At 53.4% G+C, this 13,829-nt stretch overlaps 3 protein-coding genes across 3 annotated transcripts; 2 read left to right on the top strand and 1 right to left on the bottom strand.

Moving 5' to 3' along the window:
* Positions 1–683: 683 nt before the first annotated feature.
* AB675_3051 (uncharacterized protein) lies at positions 684–4,718 on the top strand (the record flags this gene model as incomplete). The annotated part of the gene is made up of 2 exons (XM_018143072.1): positions 684–2,802; positions 2,830–4,718. The coding sequence occupies 2 exons, from the start codon at positions 684–686 to the stop codon at positions 4,716–4,718; spliced, it is 4,008 nt and encodes a 1,335-aa protein (XP_017997924.1).
* Positions 4,719–5,123: 405 nt separating this feature from the next.
* AB675_3050 (putative ubiquitin-conjugating enzyme E2 23) lies at positions 5,124–8,585 on the top strand (the record flags this gene model as incomplete). Its single annotated transcript, XM_018143071.1, has 1 exon — positions 5,124–8,585. One exon carries the CDS (start codon positions 5,124–5,126, stop codon positions 8,583–8,585), a length of 3,462 nt encoding a protein of 1,153 aa, XP_017997947.1.
* A 2,621-nt stretch (positions 8,586–11,206) lies between these two features.
* On the bottom strand, positions 11,207–13,595 carry AB675_3049 (uncharacterized protein; the record flags this gene model as incomplete). Its single annotated transcript, XM_018143069.1, has 2 exons — positions 11,207–13,270; positions 13,458–13,595. The coding sequence occupies 2 exons, from the start codon at positions 13,593–13,595 to the stop codon at positions 11,207–11,209; spliced, it is 2,202 nt and encodes a 733-aa protein (XP_017997849.1).
* Between the last annotated feature and the right edge of the window lie 234 nt (positions 13,596–13,829).

The raw sequence follows: 13,829 nt of genomic DNA, 5'->3' as shown, positions 1-13,829 counted from the left end.
GTGTCTTGGCCGAGTTTCCAGTTGGACACAGAATCAGTGCACCAATTGGACCGGCTGGTAACACAGTGACATACGCCACTTAGGCCGTTGGGGTTGTAACAAGACAGCCAGGGACTGTGGGAAGTGACAGGTCACACAACGTCAATTTGACTGATTGAGGATTGGCTGCTTCCTGAAGTAACCGCCTGCACGTGGACAACTATGTTCGATTCAGAACCTCAACAATGGCATTCTGTCAGGCGCAGATTATGGAATGTCGTGTATAGCGTGTTATATGCCACCTGCAACGAACGAGTGTGATGAGGTGAAGTCGACGGTGATGGAAAGGTTTGGATTCGAGCAAAACACGTCAATGCCTGGGCATGGAGTGCGCCTGCCGCATGAGCATCCCTGCCCATGTTCCTGCACCACTTCCTTGCAACCATCTTCATCCAATGCACGTGTCTGATCTTGCTGCAGGCTTCACGAGCAGGGCTCGCCTGCCATCGTGCCAATACCACACTGATAGATGTTCTACATAATAGGCGAGCGCGATGAGCCGCATTCGCGGTAGCCGTAAGGAGATCCCGGACGATCGCTGTCTGCTCGTCATTTGCGATTCAACTTCTCACTTCAAGTCGAGGTGGGACTTTTCACTGCCTCTCGAATGAGGCCAGTCTGTCTTTGTGCAGACCATCATTGAGATGGACGCGACAACGCCGCCGCCACCAGAGTTGAGGTCGCCACAACTTCAAGGACTATTATCACGAACACTTAGCTCGAGCCCAGCAACCAAGTGGATTCTACCGGCGCGTCTTCGATCACCATCGAAGAATGATCTGGTATTCGTCGGCGAATCCAGCATACATCTTCGAGAATTTATTTCCACAGATGAACCTTGCCTTGCGGAACCATCGTGTAGCATCAATTTCGACAGTCAAATACTGGCAGCCGATGTCATCTCGGCCAATATCAACATAGTCGCCATTTCCACAGATGAGCAAATTTTGCAGCAGAAGCAGACGGTCGAGGAGGAGAGCTACAGCAGCGATGGACGACCGATCAGAGATGGAGAGCCGGCACAAGTCCTGGTGCTCAGCACTTCAAACGCAGAGCTCATCTTCATCTACGCTACCGAAGATTTTGATGGGACTGTCCGCTTCGTCCATGCCACCAAGCCGCTTCTGACTGGGCCTGGCGTGCAAGACCAGCGTCTCCTGCACCTTGCTCACGACCATGAATCTCGAGCGCTCGCGGTCGCTCCGAACCGTGGGCTTTGCATGATCGGTTCACTGCCTTCTCTGGATACCATGAAAAATGAGATCGATCAATGGAGACCAGCTGGTACTGCCTTGAACATCTTTCGGAAACAGCGTCTGCTCCAGGTTGACGGCGAGATCGTACAGATGGATTTCATCCACCCACTGAGGGAAGACAAAAGTAAATTGATGCTCGTACTTATTGTTGCTAAGCAGGATCGGACGTATATGGTGCTCTACCGATGGGACGCTCAACAGCCGTTGCACCGCATCAGGCCGATGCGATCGAGTGGTCAAGCAATGCCTGATTCGGACGCAAAGCCACTAATGTTGATCCCATGCAATGCCCCCGCTTCATTCTTCCTTGTCACAAGGTCCGGCTTGGTTCTATACGATTGGATCACGCACTCAGAAGCTAGGAGGACCGCACATCCTCTCTCTGACCAGAATGAGTTCCCAGATGGCAATCGAACCAAGATGTGGACACAGTGGGCAAGACCACGGCGACATGAAACACACAGACGGACCGCTGATGAGATCATGCTGGTTCGTGAGGATGGCCTGTTGCATCTCTACGACATTGATGTGCAGCCCGCTCTCCGGGTCAAGCTGGCGTGGCCCTCAGGCAAGCTCGACATCAAAATGCAACAAGCAATGTGTCTTCTACCAGCTCCTTTACACATTGGAGGCGGAGACATTCTCGTCGCTTGTGGTGAGAATGCCGATGGTGGAGTTTACCATCTCAGAGCTAGGAAGCCGAATCGTTGTGTCCAGCGCATTGCCAACGTCACATCCACGAACGACCTCCTGTTATTCCCGCCGACCAGCAGCCGAGACACAAATGTTGATCGGAGATCACGCATCTTTGCTTGTGCCGGGGATCAGCAAGGTAACGGAGGCTTGGTCGAAGTGTGCCACGGCATCGAAGCGAACGTCAGAATGGTGATTCAGGACGACGAACTCAGAAGCATTTTGCGCATCTGGACTATTCCAAAGAACAGCGATGAAGTATTGATCCTCAGCGCACATCCTTTGTACAGCAGCCTGATATCGCTCGACATGTCAAAAATGGAGCCGTTCGAGGAAACAGCAGATACTTTGCCAGGAATCGACTTGGAGGCGACGACGTTAGCAGCGGCCGCTATGTCCGACGATGTACTGGCTCAAGTCTCCACGAGCGGACTCAGAATCGTCTCGACCTCTGGACGCCATTCGCCGTTTCGAGACGAAATGAGCACTACGAGTCTGATATGTGCTAGTATCGAGCCACTGTCAGGCGCGCTGCTTGCCGCACATCAGGAAGGAGATGAGTACATGATCAGTACGTACAAGGTGGTGACCTCGCCCCAGCCACGTCTGGAGTCGTTGGCTAGCCCTTACTCAGTCCGTCATCAACCCACATGCGTGTGTATCTCCCGCTTAGGGGAAGAGGTCATCGCCCTAGCCGTGCAAGGAGACGGAGGCCGTCACCTCACTGGCATGCGAATATCGTCAGCGGGAACGGTACACTTCACTGCCGATTTGCTGGCCTTATCGCCCGAGCTTGCACCTCTTTCCATTGGCAGTATGTGTCTGCTAACAAGACCTGAAGCTTCCGTTGGTCTACTTGTCTGCGGTTCTCGGAATGGCTTTCTGTTGTGCTTAGAAGTCCGAATATCTCAGCAATTGGAAGAAACTAGACTCAAGCCTGTGCTAAGCCGCCGTTTAGCTCGCACTTCCGTCAATGTGTCAACGGACGAATTCAGTCGACGCAGCGGCTGCGCTGACGCTGCCTTCGTTGCGTATGGCTCGATCCTCGAACGATTGTCGCTCCAGGCCAATGATGCTGGCGCCGATATCGACCGTACATACATCACTGTGCAAAGTCGCGATCGGTCCGACCACTCCTCCGTGTCCCCGGAGGTTCTCAACGCAGTTGGCCGAGTCCCTTCTGTGAGTTCTGACCAGAGTGAGTCAACTGCTGGTCTTTTGGTCTGCGCGACGTCAAATAGTCTCACGACTTCGACACTCTCTCGAGCTCAAAAAGCAATTTTCCGTCATGTTCAAGTGCCAGGAGTCGCCAAGAAGGTCGTCTATTCCAGGTTTCTGAAGTCGATGGTCATCGGCGTGAATCCTGGCCCGGATTCCAAAGACAATACGATGGTCGCACGCCCCATGATCTGCTATGCCGCTCTGCAGGACGAGGAAGCAGACTGCGGGCCTATCGACAAGAGCAAAGTTGTCGTACTGGGCACGGCCGACGATCCCGAGGAGAAGATCAGCGCCCTGACACACTATTCTCCCGCCAATGAGAGGCATCACTTCGAGATGACTCTCGTTGCATTACAGTCCAGAGTCCGCATTGACAAGAGCGACAAGTTCCGCATCAACAGTCGCATCGTCTGTATCAGCGACAAGCATGTCAAGAAAGCGGATCCTTCACGCGGACCGATCAAAGTCAGTAATGTGATGAACGTCAGCAAGAAACGGGTGACCGCTCTGTGTCCGATCGGCCGATCTGGTCTGCTCATCGGATCTAACAACGAGCTGTTGTTGCACAACTTGGACGTGGAGTCGAAAAAATGGTCTACAATCACACGGCACTCTCTGCCCTCACCAGCACGCCAGATTCGCGTTCTGGGCTCAATGATCTACGTCGCCACCGAGAAACATTCTCTGCTCATTCTCAAAGAGCATTCCAACACGCTCGGCATACAGAATTCCGACATGAGGGCGCGCGCGATAGCAGATGTCCTGCCCCTGCACCGCCAACACGTCTTCATTGCCGATACTAGTCCCTATGGCACTCGACTGACCGGAGTTGTGGAGGACCAGCAGGGTGCCACGCTGCAGCGAACATTCGAGCTTCATCTCCCGCAACGTATCAACCGTCTGGAGCTCGACAGTCCTATAGCAGCGCAGCTGACCCAAAGCAGCCGGCCTGCTATCGTAGGAACTTCTAGCAGTGGCCACATGTACCGATTCACATCCCTCAGCGCTCCGGAATGGATGCTGTGTCACTTCCTGATCGGTCTCACCAAGCCAGGCATGAGGATAGGTGCAAAGACAATTGGTCAAGAGCTGGATTTTAGTCCACGGATGGAGAAGACACAACGACTGGCATTGCCGCCACAGATGATGGGCATTGATGGGGACTTGCTTGCCAGAATACTTGAGGATGGCCACAGGGGTAAATTTGGGCTGAGATCGGTACTTGGACTGGACGAGACTTCGATCAAAGTAGAGAAAGATGGGACTTATAGCAACGGGCGGACAAAGGCAGACGATGCGGACGAAGATGTGGTCATGAGCTCGTCAGAGGCTGCTATGGACATGACAGCACCAATCACCGCGGCGCGGCAGAGCTCCGAGCCTGATAAAGAAGTGAAGGAGAAGCTGCAAACGCTGCAGAAGCTACTGAGTAAGGTGACGGATCGCGTGCAGCCAAGGGACATTGTCGGTTCGACTATGATCTGGCTGAGGGAGTTGCTGCAGTCGTAGGTCTTGGTAGTAGGCTAGAGACTGTGTTCCGGCAGGTAGCAACAGTGTTCATGTTAGACATTGAAGGGTCCGTGGACCGTGGCAACTGCCAATCGACTGCCATGTCGCGACTTCTTTCGAGAGGTACCTGCAGCGAAGTAGCAGTAGTCACGACCGCCGACCGCCAGGCTTGCAGGTCACGTGCCTCCGTGAAATGACGGCATGTGAGGCAGTCGCGTCTAGCACACCCCCGCCAATATTTATTGCGCAGGCAAGAGATCACCCAGATTGCCCTAACACCACTACTCACAACCCATTATCCTTCCTTACTCTGTATTCACAACAACAGAGGCCTCCTCACAGAGACCTCTGGATGCGTACAATCACCCATGAGCGGTGCTGCTGAGCCACTGTCAGACATGCCCGATGCCGCTCGAAACGCACGACACCGTCGTGCTCAGAGATGATCCCGATGTCATTGGCACCGTGGAACAGACGCATATTGATTCAGCAACAGAGATCTCTCTGGAGGACCTGCTGGTTCTCAACTATACCAATGTGCCGGAGCATATATTCCAAGACTACAACAACACAGGCACTCCCCCGAAAGGCTACGTCTTCGTAGTGTGCTCCAGGGAGGACTCCGGCGCGTTCTTGGCTCTCGAAGATGACTTGATCCTTATCAGTCGGTCCTTCGACGAGGGCGATGTCATAAAACGAGCCGGCCAGGCGCACTCCATGATAGGAACCATCATCGGCATACAGGAGACATGTACCCTTGTCCCAGCTCTCCGCGTCTCACGGGACGGCAGGCTCATATCTGCTTCCTCGCGGGCGCTGCGAGAAATGTCACTGGATAACCATCCGCCCAAAAGAGCATGCACTTGCGATCATAGGCAGTACGATCTCATCCGAAACGTCCCGGCCGAAGAGCTGGTGAGAGCCACAACTCCGAACGAGGACGAGCTAGTCGTGATGCACAATGACTGGGTAGGGGAAATAGACAGCGTCGACTTCGATGTGGTCTTGCTTCATCAGGATAAAATCACCTCGGTTGGCATAATGGATGGTTTGAGTGATCTGCACCTGCCAATATTGCACCCTGAAAAGCCCCTGGTCCATTGGCCAGACCTAGATGGTCTTGAGCATCCCTCCGTTGTTGAGGTCGTCCAAGGCTATCTCACGCTGCCTGCCGCCGAGTATCCTCTCCTTGGTCAATTCGTCATTGCGAGCAAAACAAGTCTTCATAATGCTCGTTGGGTTCATGGTCAATATGACAAAAACTCACAGGTGGTCGAGGGAACAGTCATTGACCTTGTACCGAGAGCTGCTGGCGTCAAATGGATCGCAGCAAACCCGTTCACGAGGAAAGCCACTTGGGACGTCAAGCTGCCCTCCCGCTCACAGCTTTTGTTTCAAAACGTCAGCAAATTCAGCAAACCGTCTGACTTGGTTCCAAGAGGATCTATCAGAACATGTGCTACGGCTCTAGGGGGTCCTGTCACTATGACCAATACCGTCTTCGACAGCCATGGATCACCATCGGGGACGACATCAGTCACTAAAAACGTTGCCTATTATCGCTTCGAGCGAGGCAGCCAGGTGCGATTCCGGGACCCTGCTGCAGCCATGCAAAAGTACCAGGGACGGGAGGACTGCGGCTGTGGGGCTTTTAGACCAATTGTATCGGACAAGTACTGCCCTGGATTTGACGTCAACTTTTTGAACGTGGTCTCACCCAGCCAGATCGTTCGGGTCCGGTGGCAGAATGGACAGGAGTCAGTACATCCTGCAAACGATCTTTCGAGCTTCGGAGCCTTCGAGGTGCCACTGGTCCCTGGCGGTATCGTCCTCGACAAAGCCGGGATCAAGATGATGAAAGTACTGATGGACCGGCACTACTACAGATATGACGCTCCACCGCAACTGCATGATCTCAAGGACTTCAATGAAATGGCATTCTTCGAAAGTCCTCATGACCTAATTGCATCGCGCGTCGGAGTCATACAGGCAGTCGATCCGAAAGAGCGGATCGCGAAAGTCAGATGGTTTCAAGAACCCAGGGTCATCTTGATTGAGTCTGGAGAAGCGCTGCATCCGTACTCAAAATATGGGCCCATTAGCGACACCATTGAGGAGTTGTCCTTGTACGAGATCATGACGTTCCCTGCGTTTGATCGACGGGTGTTGGACGCGGTGTTGCTGCCTCCGAGCGGTATTGGTCTCGCGCTACTTGAGAAGGTGTTGGAGAATAAAGGCGGACCTCCGAACCATTCTTTGCCTTACGCCGTCAACTCTACCTTGGATTTCGACCGCCTGGTCCAGCGGGCGATCGCCATCTGCGGCGAGCATGGAGGACTAGTCCAGAATATAGTGTCCAGTGATAAAACCAACATAGACGTCAATGGAAGCTGGCTCGGACAGATCGTCGCCGTTGGCTTGGACGGCAATCTGACAGTCAGACTGATCGGCAAGAAATCTTGTCAGGATGTGCAGATACCCCTGGACCTCGTCCTGGCCACTATCAATATCGACGAGCTTGGTGCCGTCGACTACGGTGACGACGACTCTGAGTATGACTCGGTCACGGGAGAACTTCTGGAAATCGAAAGCCGAAGTCCCTCTCCCATCTCAGAGCACATCGAGTACGAAGGCGGGCAGCGATTAGACGAGGACGAAGACGACGATGCGTGGGTGTCGGCGGAAGAAGACTTGGCCAGCTTGGACGATATGGATTTGTTCGCCGATTCATCATCAACAGAAAATTCACTAGCTCCAGCGTTCAGATCCGCTATCAATCGAATTGGAAGAGCCATCAACGAGTCCGACGAGACTCGCGATAGTGACGAGGACATTGAAATGACCGACGCGAGCACACAAACAGCTGCCGCACAAGATTCGTCCACTACATCCAATCTCCTCGCGCTCACCGTGCCGACTGAACCACCACCACAATTCGAAGTCCTCAGCACCGCTCCACCACGAGACCAATTCCGCGTCAACGAAGCCCCGAGCTCCTCTCCTGCCTTTCTAAAACGCATCGCAAAAGAGCACAAAGCCCTCTCTACCTCGCTGCCGACCAACCAGATCTACGTCCGCACTTACGAATCCCGCCTGGACTTGTTCCGCTGCCTCGTCATCGGCCCACCTGACACCCCGTATGAAGATGCCCCGTTCCTCATCGATCTACACTTGGGTCACAACTTCCCCACAGAGCCGCCCACTGCGCACTTCCACTCCTGGACTGGCGGTTTAGGACGCATCAACCCTAACCTCTACGAAGAAGGCAAGATCTGTCTGTCTCTGCTTGGCACATGGCCTGGGAAGGAGAAGCAGGAAGGCTGGACCAAGGAGTCGTCTATCTTGCAGATCCTCGTCAGCATACAGGGTTTGGTCATGGTCCGCAATCCGTTCTTCAACGAGGCTGGATTTGAAGGCTATGAAGCCGAAGGGCAATACAAGACCGAAGCGGCACAGTACGCGGAGAAGGCGTTCGTGATGAGTCGTGGGTTCGTGAGGCACGCTTTGCTCACGCGGGTGCCAGTGGGAATGGAGGCGGTATTGGCGTGGCTGTACATTCCAAGTCATCCTCGCAATCCTGCAGAAAATGGAGGAGGAACAAATGCTACTCCAGAGCCCGCCCGGGCAGGCTTGCTACTCAGAATCATCCGGCGTGGCCAGTCGTTGATCTATGCGTCCCAAGCAGCGGCTGCGGCCGTGGCGCAGGTAGATGAAGGGATGGTCGACAGCGACATCCGAGAACATCTCATGGACACGGCAGGTACTAATACGGGCGATGCAACGAAAGCATTCCTGCGACCGCTCAGTCGAGGTGCAATCGTTATGTTGCGTCGCTGGCTGGGCGAGCTGGTGGAGGCAGCTAAGTAGTGACATCAAGTACTACGCGATTAGTACATATTATTCTGTTGAATTCTCACCGGGCCCTCCCTGCCCAGAAAGTTCGACGTAGATTTTCTTATTAACTAAGGCTCAGATCAGGCTCATCTCGAAGTCAGCCACTTGATCTGCATCCTGATTCTATGTTTTTCATGCCCTCTCCAGTGCTCTACTCACATATCTGCCGCTGCAGCTAAAAACGCCCAGGACTTATGACTACAGTCTGGCGAGGGAAGAACCTTCAACTGCTATGAGGGCAGGCCGCGGGTAGCGCACCTATCCCGCAGAAGCCCTGGAGTACTTGGCATAGAACAGTCTTGCCTCGAGGCCTCATCCCGTGTCGTGGAAGGATGCTTCATCGCATGGACGAGGCCATCAGTTACTCATGCAAGACCACGCTTCGAAAGGCCGCTACGATCAGGTATCACACAGTTGTACTCTGACTCGGCAGCCTATGAAAGTAGGGGACATTGTTTGGCAGTGCGCCTCAGTAACCAGTCAACAAAATGGCCTTGCCCGATCGCGCTTACAGTCTGTTCATCGAACTACATTCACTGAGTTTGAGTCTTCGGAGTCGCCCTGTGCTGTATGTGCCTCGCTCTCTGCGGTTCTTAGTGCCGCTGCCTTTACATGCCACCGCTGCTGCAAACAAGGCCTGTCAAAGCAAAATGGCAGGATCCGCCCACGCAACGTGTTGAAGCTTATCGAATACGCTTCTTCCGGCCACGATTGCGTGGAATGCTTGGTCCGGTCGCTGTGCTTCACCAGAAGCCAGAACTGCCACGGCCCACAATCATTCCCGAGAGCCGTGTTGTCCCAGGCAGAATCCGGCGGATGACCAATCCACTCCAATGTTGCTTTTGATTCGGTCAAGCGTCTTGGTGGTCGAAGCTGTTCAATTCTGAGGAAGTCTGGTGAGGATGCGGTACGCTGCTGCAGCCATCTCGTGCATCTCAAGCATAGTGAATCAGGTGCCCGATCACGGCTACTTGAATTGTTGGAAGTTATGGATAGACTGTTTCTCAAGTACTTGGCTGGGACCGGACCACTCTTTAGAGGTGAATATATGGAGCACTGTCCTAGCTCGTATAAGGATGGGTTGGACCAGACTTGACAGCGCTCGGCCTCGAGCAAAGTAGAAAGGTATCCCATATCCTGGAGGTTCTGTGTGAGATATTCATACAGTGGTCCTGGTTCGAGGCGCAAGTAAGTGGCAAGTGGAGGCGCAAAGGACTGATTCGAGTATGTTTGGCAATAGTGACATACGACCCTGAAGAACAAGCCTCTGACGGGCTCAGCATATTGCACGTCTATCTTACTTCCGTCGATTGCAATACTAAGCATGGCGTAGATTCGATCACGAACATCTTCGCACTCTAGCCGCAGGCTTCGGAGGCCCCTGATCCGGTCGGACAGTGTGGCTGTCGTAGTACTATAGGCATCTTCATCCTCTTCACCATATTTTTCACCAAGCATGGTCTCGGCGGCGGACCAGGAAGTGTCCCTTCCAACATGCTGCTCACATTCTGCTGCAACACGCCACACATCTCTCCCATCAGCAACGAAATGAGGTGACATAAAGACAAGCTTCTGGGCGAGGACCACTTCAACGAGGGTCCACATTCTGTTGAAGTAGTCATTATAAAGGACGTCTGCGTCGAAATCCCAAGAATGAGACTCGGACGTAACCAGACGTAGAAAGAGGACGCTCCGAGGCCCAGGATCAAGCCAAGCGTACACACATGTAGCCCGCTGAAAAATCTGGGACATTCTGCGCACCTGGTGATTTCGTTCTGCGGTATTGTCTTGGTTGATTGAGATGGCGTCGATCCAGAACGACGCAGCATGTTTAGTGCGCCGGGCCTCGATGAGGAAACGATACAGATTATCGCGGACAAAATGTCGAGCGCCGTTCAGCAGTATGGGATTCAGGTGGTCAGGACTGCCCCAGCAGTAGGATAGACACGCGTGCGAGGTACCCAGTGTGATTGTCTCAACTTGACACTCCACTAAGGGTTCGGGCCCATCGCCAGTCGGCTCGCTGTTTTCCGGACATGTGATAGGAAGGATGCGAACCACTCGAACGTCGTTGCTTTCTTCCTGCAATGGATCGTACTGGTACGTCGGTAGGCTGTCGTAGTCGTGCCTTGCAAGGAGGCACTGCGTTGGAGTAATGCGGGCGCCTTCGACGGGTTCCATCTAGGTGAGAAGTTGCCGGTTCCTATAACAGTGGTTCAGAACTTAGACTCCGGCCCGCTGGGGTGTCCAGATAGCGATGCATTATGGCCATGGCTGAGTCTTATAGCTTCCTAGGTCAGAACTTTGGTAATGAGTCGTTAGAACCTCGGGGGACTTTGGAGGACGAAAGTTCCGTGGTCCTATTCTTTGTGTAACAGGCTTCTTGCATTCAGGTGCTTTCGTGAGATCGTGCGCAGGTCAAGGTCGACAAGGGCGTCTTCGGACGCAAATGCTGTTGAGACCGACGCCGGTAAACATACTACGCGTCTGAAGTCGTTGGCATGAGATCGCTCTGGCAAGCCAAATCGTTTTTACCACTAGAGAGGCCGGGCCAAACTGGCACTCCAACGTTGAGGCCAGGTCGAGTTGAGCGACTACGGATAGTTTTGGGGATCTTGTAACCCAGCACTGTAGTCCCAGTCACCACCAATATCATACGACATCGCGTTGCTGCTTCCTTGAAAGTACTGATCAAGCAACGGCCAATCAAGCGGATCGTTGCTGTAGATCAAATCCCACATAGGATCAGCCATTGCAGGTGGACCGCTGGAATCAGCCACAGATGTAGCGCTGAGCATGTGAGTCGCAGCAGCCACATCATTCGACCCAGAGTCTGCTGCGCCGTATGCTGGAGGCGGTGACGTCCAGTTCAGAATGGTACCATTCTGTGGAGGAGGACCAGGAGCGCTAGCAGCAACAGCAGAACTCTCGACAGACTTGATTAGAAGCTCTAGCGTCCGTGCCGCCACGACGACCTCTTTGAAGACGATTTCTTCGGAGATCCAGATCTGATGTGCAATCTTTAAAGCAAGCAACTCCCGTTGAGCAGTGTTGTCCAGCTCCACGACGCCCACAACATGTGTAGACTTGTCAGGTTGAATTTTCGTGCGCATAGACAGATCTAGACATAGCACCATCGCCGCTAGGATGAAGTCGTAGGTCGTGGTGACCGAGCTCAGAATCCACCTGTCTTCGTAAAGCCGTCCTCCAGGTCGCGACGCTTGATGCAGATCAGCCTGACGGGCAAGGATCTCGAGGGCCGCCTCGACGCATTTGCTTCTGGAGATATCGAACTTTGGATTTTCCGTTTCGTGCCTGAGGTAGCGGCGATGAAGAACAATAAGGCCCTTGAGGTAGAGGATCTCCACCGTTGCTCGATCCCAGATCAGCGCAGAAATATCCATGAATGCTTTGTCAACATCTCTGCGTTGTATCAGGGCAGGCACTCTGGAGTACGTTTCTCGCATTTCCTGGTCGAGAGCCAGCGTCTGCTCATACGTGACCGGTGTGAGGGCTTGCACATGCTGGGTGATCTTTTTGAACATCGCCATGACTGGTGCTTTCGAGATTCCATATAGATTCGGCGTTCGATGTGTCAACGGTCGTGGTGGCGGCAGTGAAGTCATGCCGACCTCTAAATCGGAGAACTCGTAGTTGCCCGGTAAGGATGTATCATAGCTTTCGTTTTGGATCAAGCTAGGAAGACCAATCTGGAAGGAGCCCAATGCATCGACCTGTACCAAATGCATCCACACGCGACGACGCATCTCCGCATCAAGAACGGAGCAGTTCTGTAGCTTGCTCGGCTCACGGTGGTACGCGAGACGATAGGCAAGCTGGATCGTATGTCCGAGTGCCAGCCATAATTGTAGGTAGGACGAGTTGTCGGTAATGAAGCTGCTATGCATGTGAAGAAGAAGTGCTTCGAGCACATTTCTGTTGGCTGTGGTGTAGCCGCCGATCACGAGGCATTGCGAAGTACGTTTTTGTAGAGTTCTTGGTGACGGCATGGAGGACTCTGCGTTGTCCTTGTTTGTTCGCCGAATGCTGAGAGCCAAGGACAGTATGGCAAACAAGAGTGCAAGCCAGATGAAGTCCGGTTCTTCTGTGGGTGCCAACCAGAACTTTTCATACTGTACTCGAAATTGTTCAGGATGCACGATTGCAAGAACTGAGTAAGGCGTGTTGAAGAACTGCGAAAGAATACTGCTGCAGATAGGTTGAGTGGGCAGGTCTGTCAGTATCTCCTCGATAGTTGCCGGCGTGTTCTCGGAGAACATCGGTATTGTCGACAACGGTGGAGAAGTTGTGGAAGGCCCCTCCGAATGACTACTCACGGAAGGTACATCGCTTGTCGCCAGTGTCTCACGTACTTCTCGCAGCTCTTCGAGCACCGACTGCCAGTGACTGGCGTCGACGTACGAGACTTGGCCATCTCCACCCGCTATTGGCCGCGGACTTTCCTTGAGATGATCTGGGTCCGGGCTGCTAGGTGTGAGCTTGTCCGTAGGTTGGGCGGGACCTGTGAAAGAGGCCGACGATCCAGCCATCGAGAGTGACTGCTGCAGTTGAGCATCTCCATTTGGTTGAGTCTGCTGAGACACTAAGGAAGAAACAAGATTCTCCAGCTTATTCAATTTCTCTTTGAGCTGAGTTTCCTTAGAGGGAAGGCGCGGCCCACGGCGGGCGTTAGCTGAGTAGTAGCAGTCCTTAGCTCTTCTCACACAAGTCTCACACGGAAGCTCCCGATCGCACTTGAGTTTCCTGGCCCTGCATGGCTCACACGAGGCAGGCGGTCGGTTACGCTTCTCCATCGTGGATCCGAACAAGGTGACTTTGAGATACTAGCCACGTGCCTGAGTCGGGCGCGTACGCAATCTCCGCATACAGCTCTTCGATCCTGCCGGCCCAGACAGCTGTCAGTCCAGTGCGTGGGTCATGTCGAGATGGTGGAACGAAGCAGACGTCCCCAACCGGCGCCATGTTTGCGCGCTTGGAGTGCAATCCAGGAGTGTTACAATGGAGATATAAACGACCTTGGCGAGGGAGATTGTAAGTCCGCGCATCTAATCTTATCTAATCTGAGAGCTGCGTCGATAGCCCATCGGCGCCGAGATGCGGTCGAACCACATCCGTGCGGGTTGTGTACGCTAGCATCAATTGAGCATCTTTTGACTCCGGCGACTTCATACAGTTTTATACGACGATGTAGAGAGT

The sequence above is a fragment of the Cyphellophora attinorum genome, assembly GCF_001299255.1.
Source record: "Cyphellophora attinorum strain CBS 131958 chromosome Unknown Contig21, whole genome shotgun sequence".
NCBI classification, from domain to species: Eukaryota; Fungi; Ascomycota; class Eurotiomycetes; order Chaetothyriales; family Cyphellophoraceae; genus Cyphellophora; species Cyphellophora attinorum.
The sequence above is the reverse complement of the archived record's forward strand: the minus strand, read 5'-3'. Positions and strand labels throughout refer to the sequence as shown.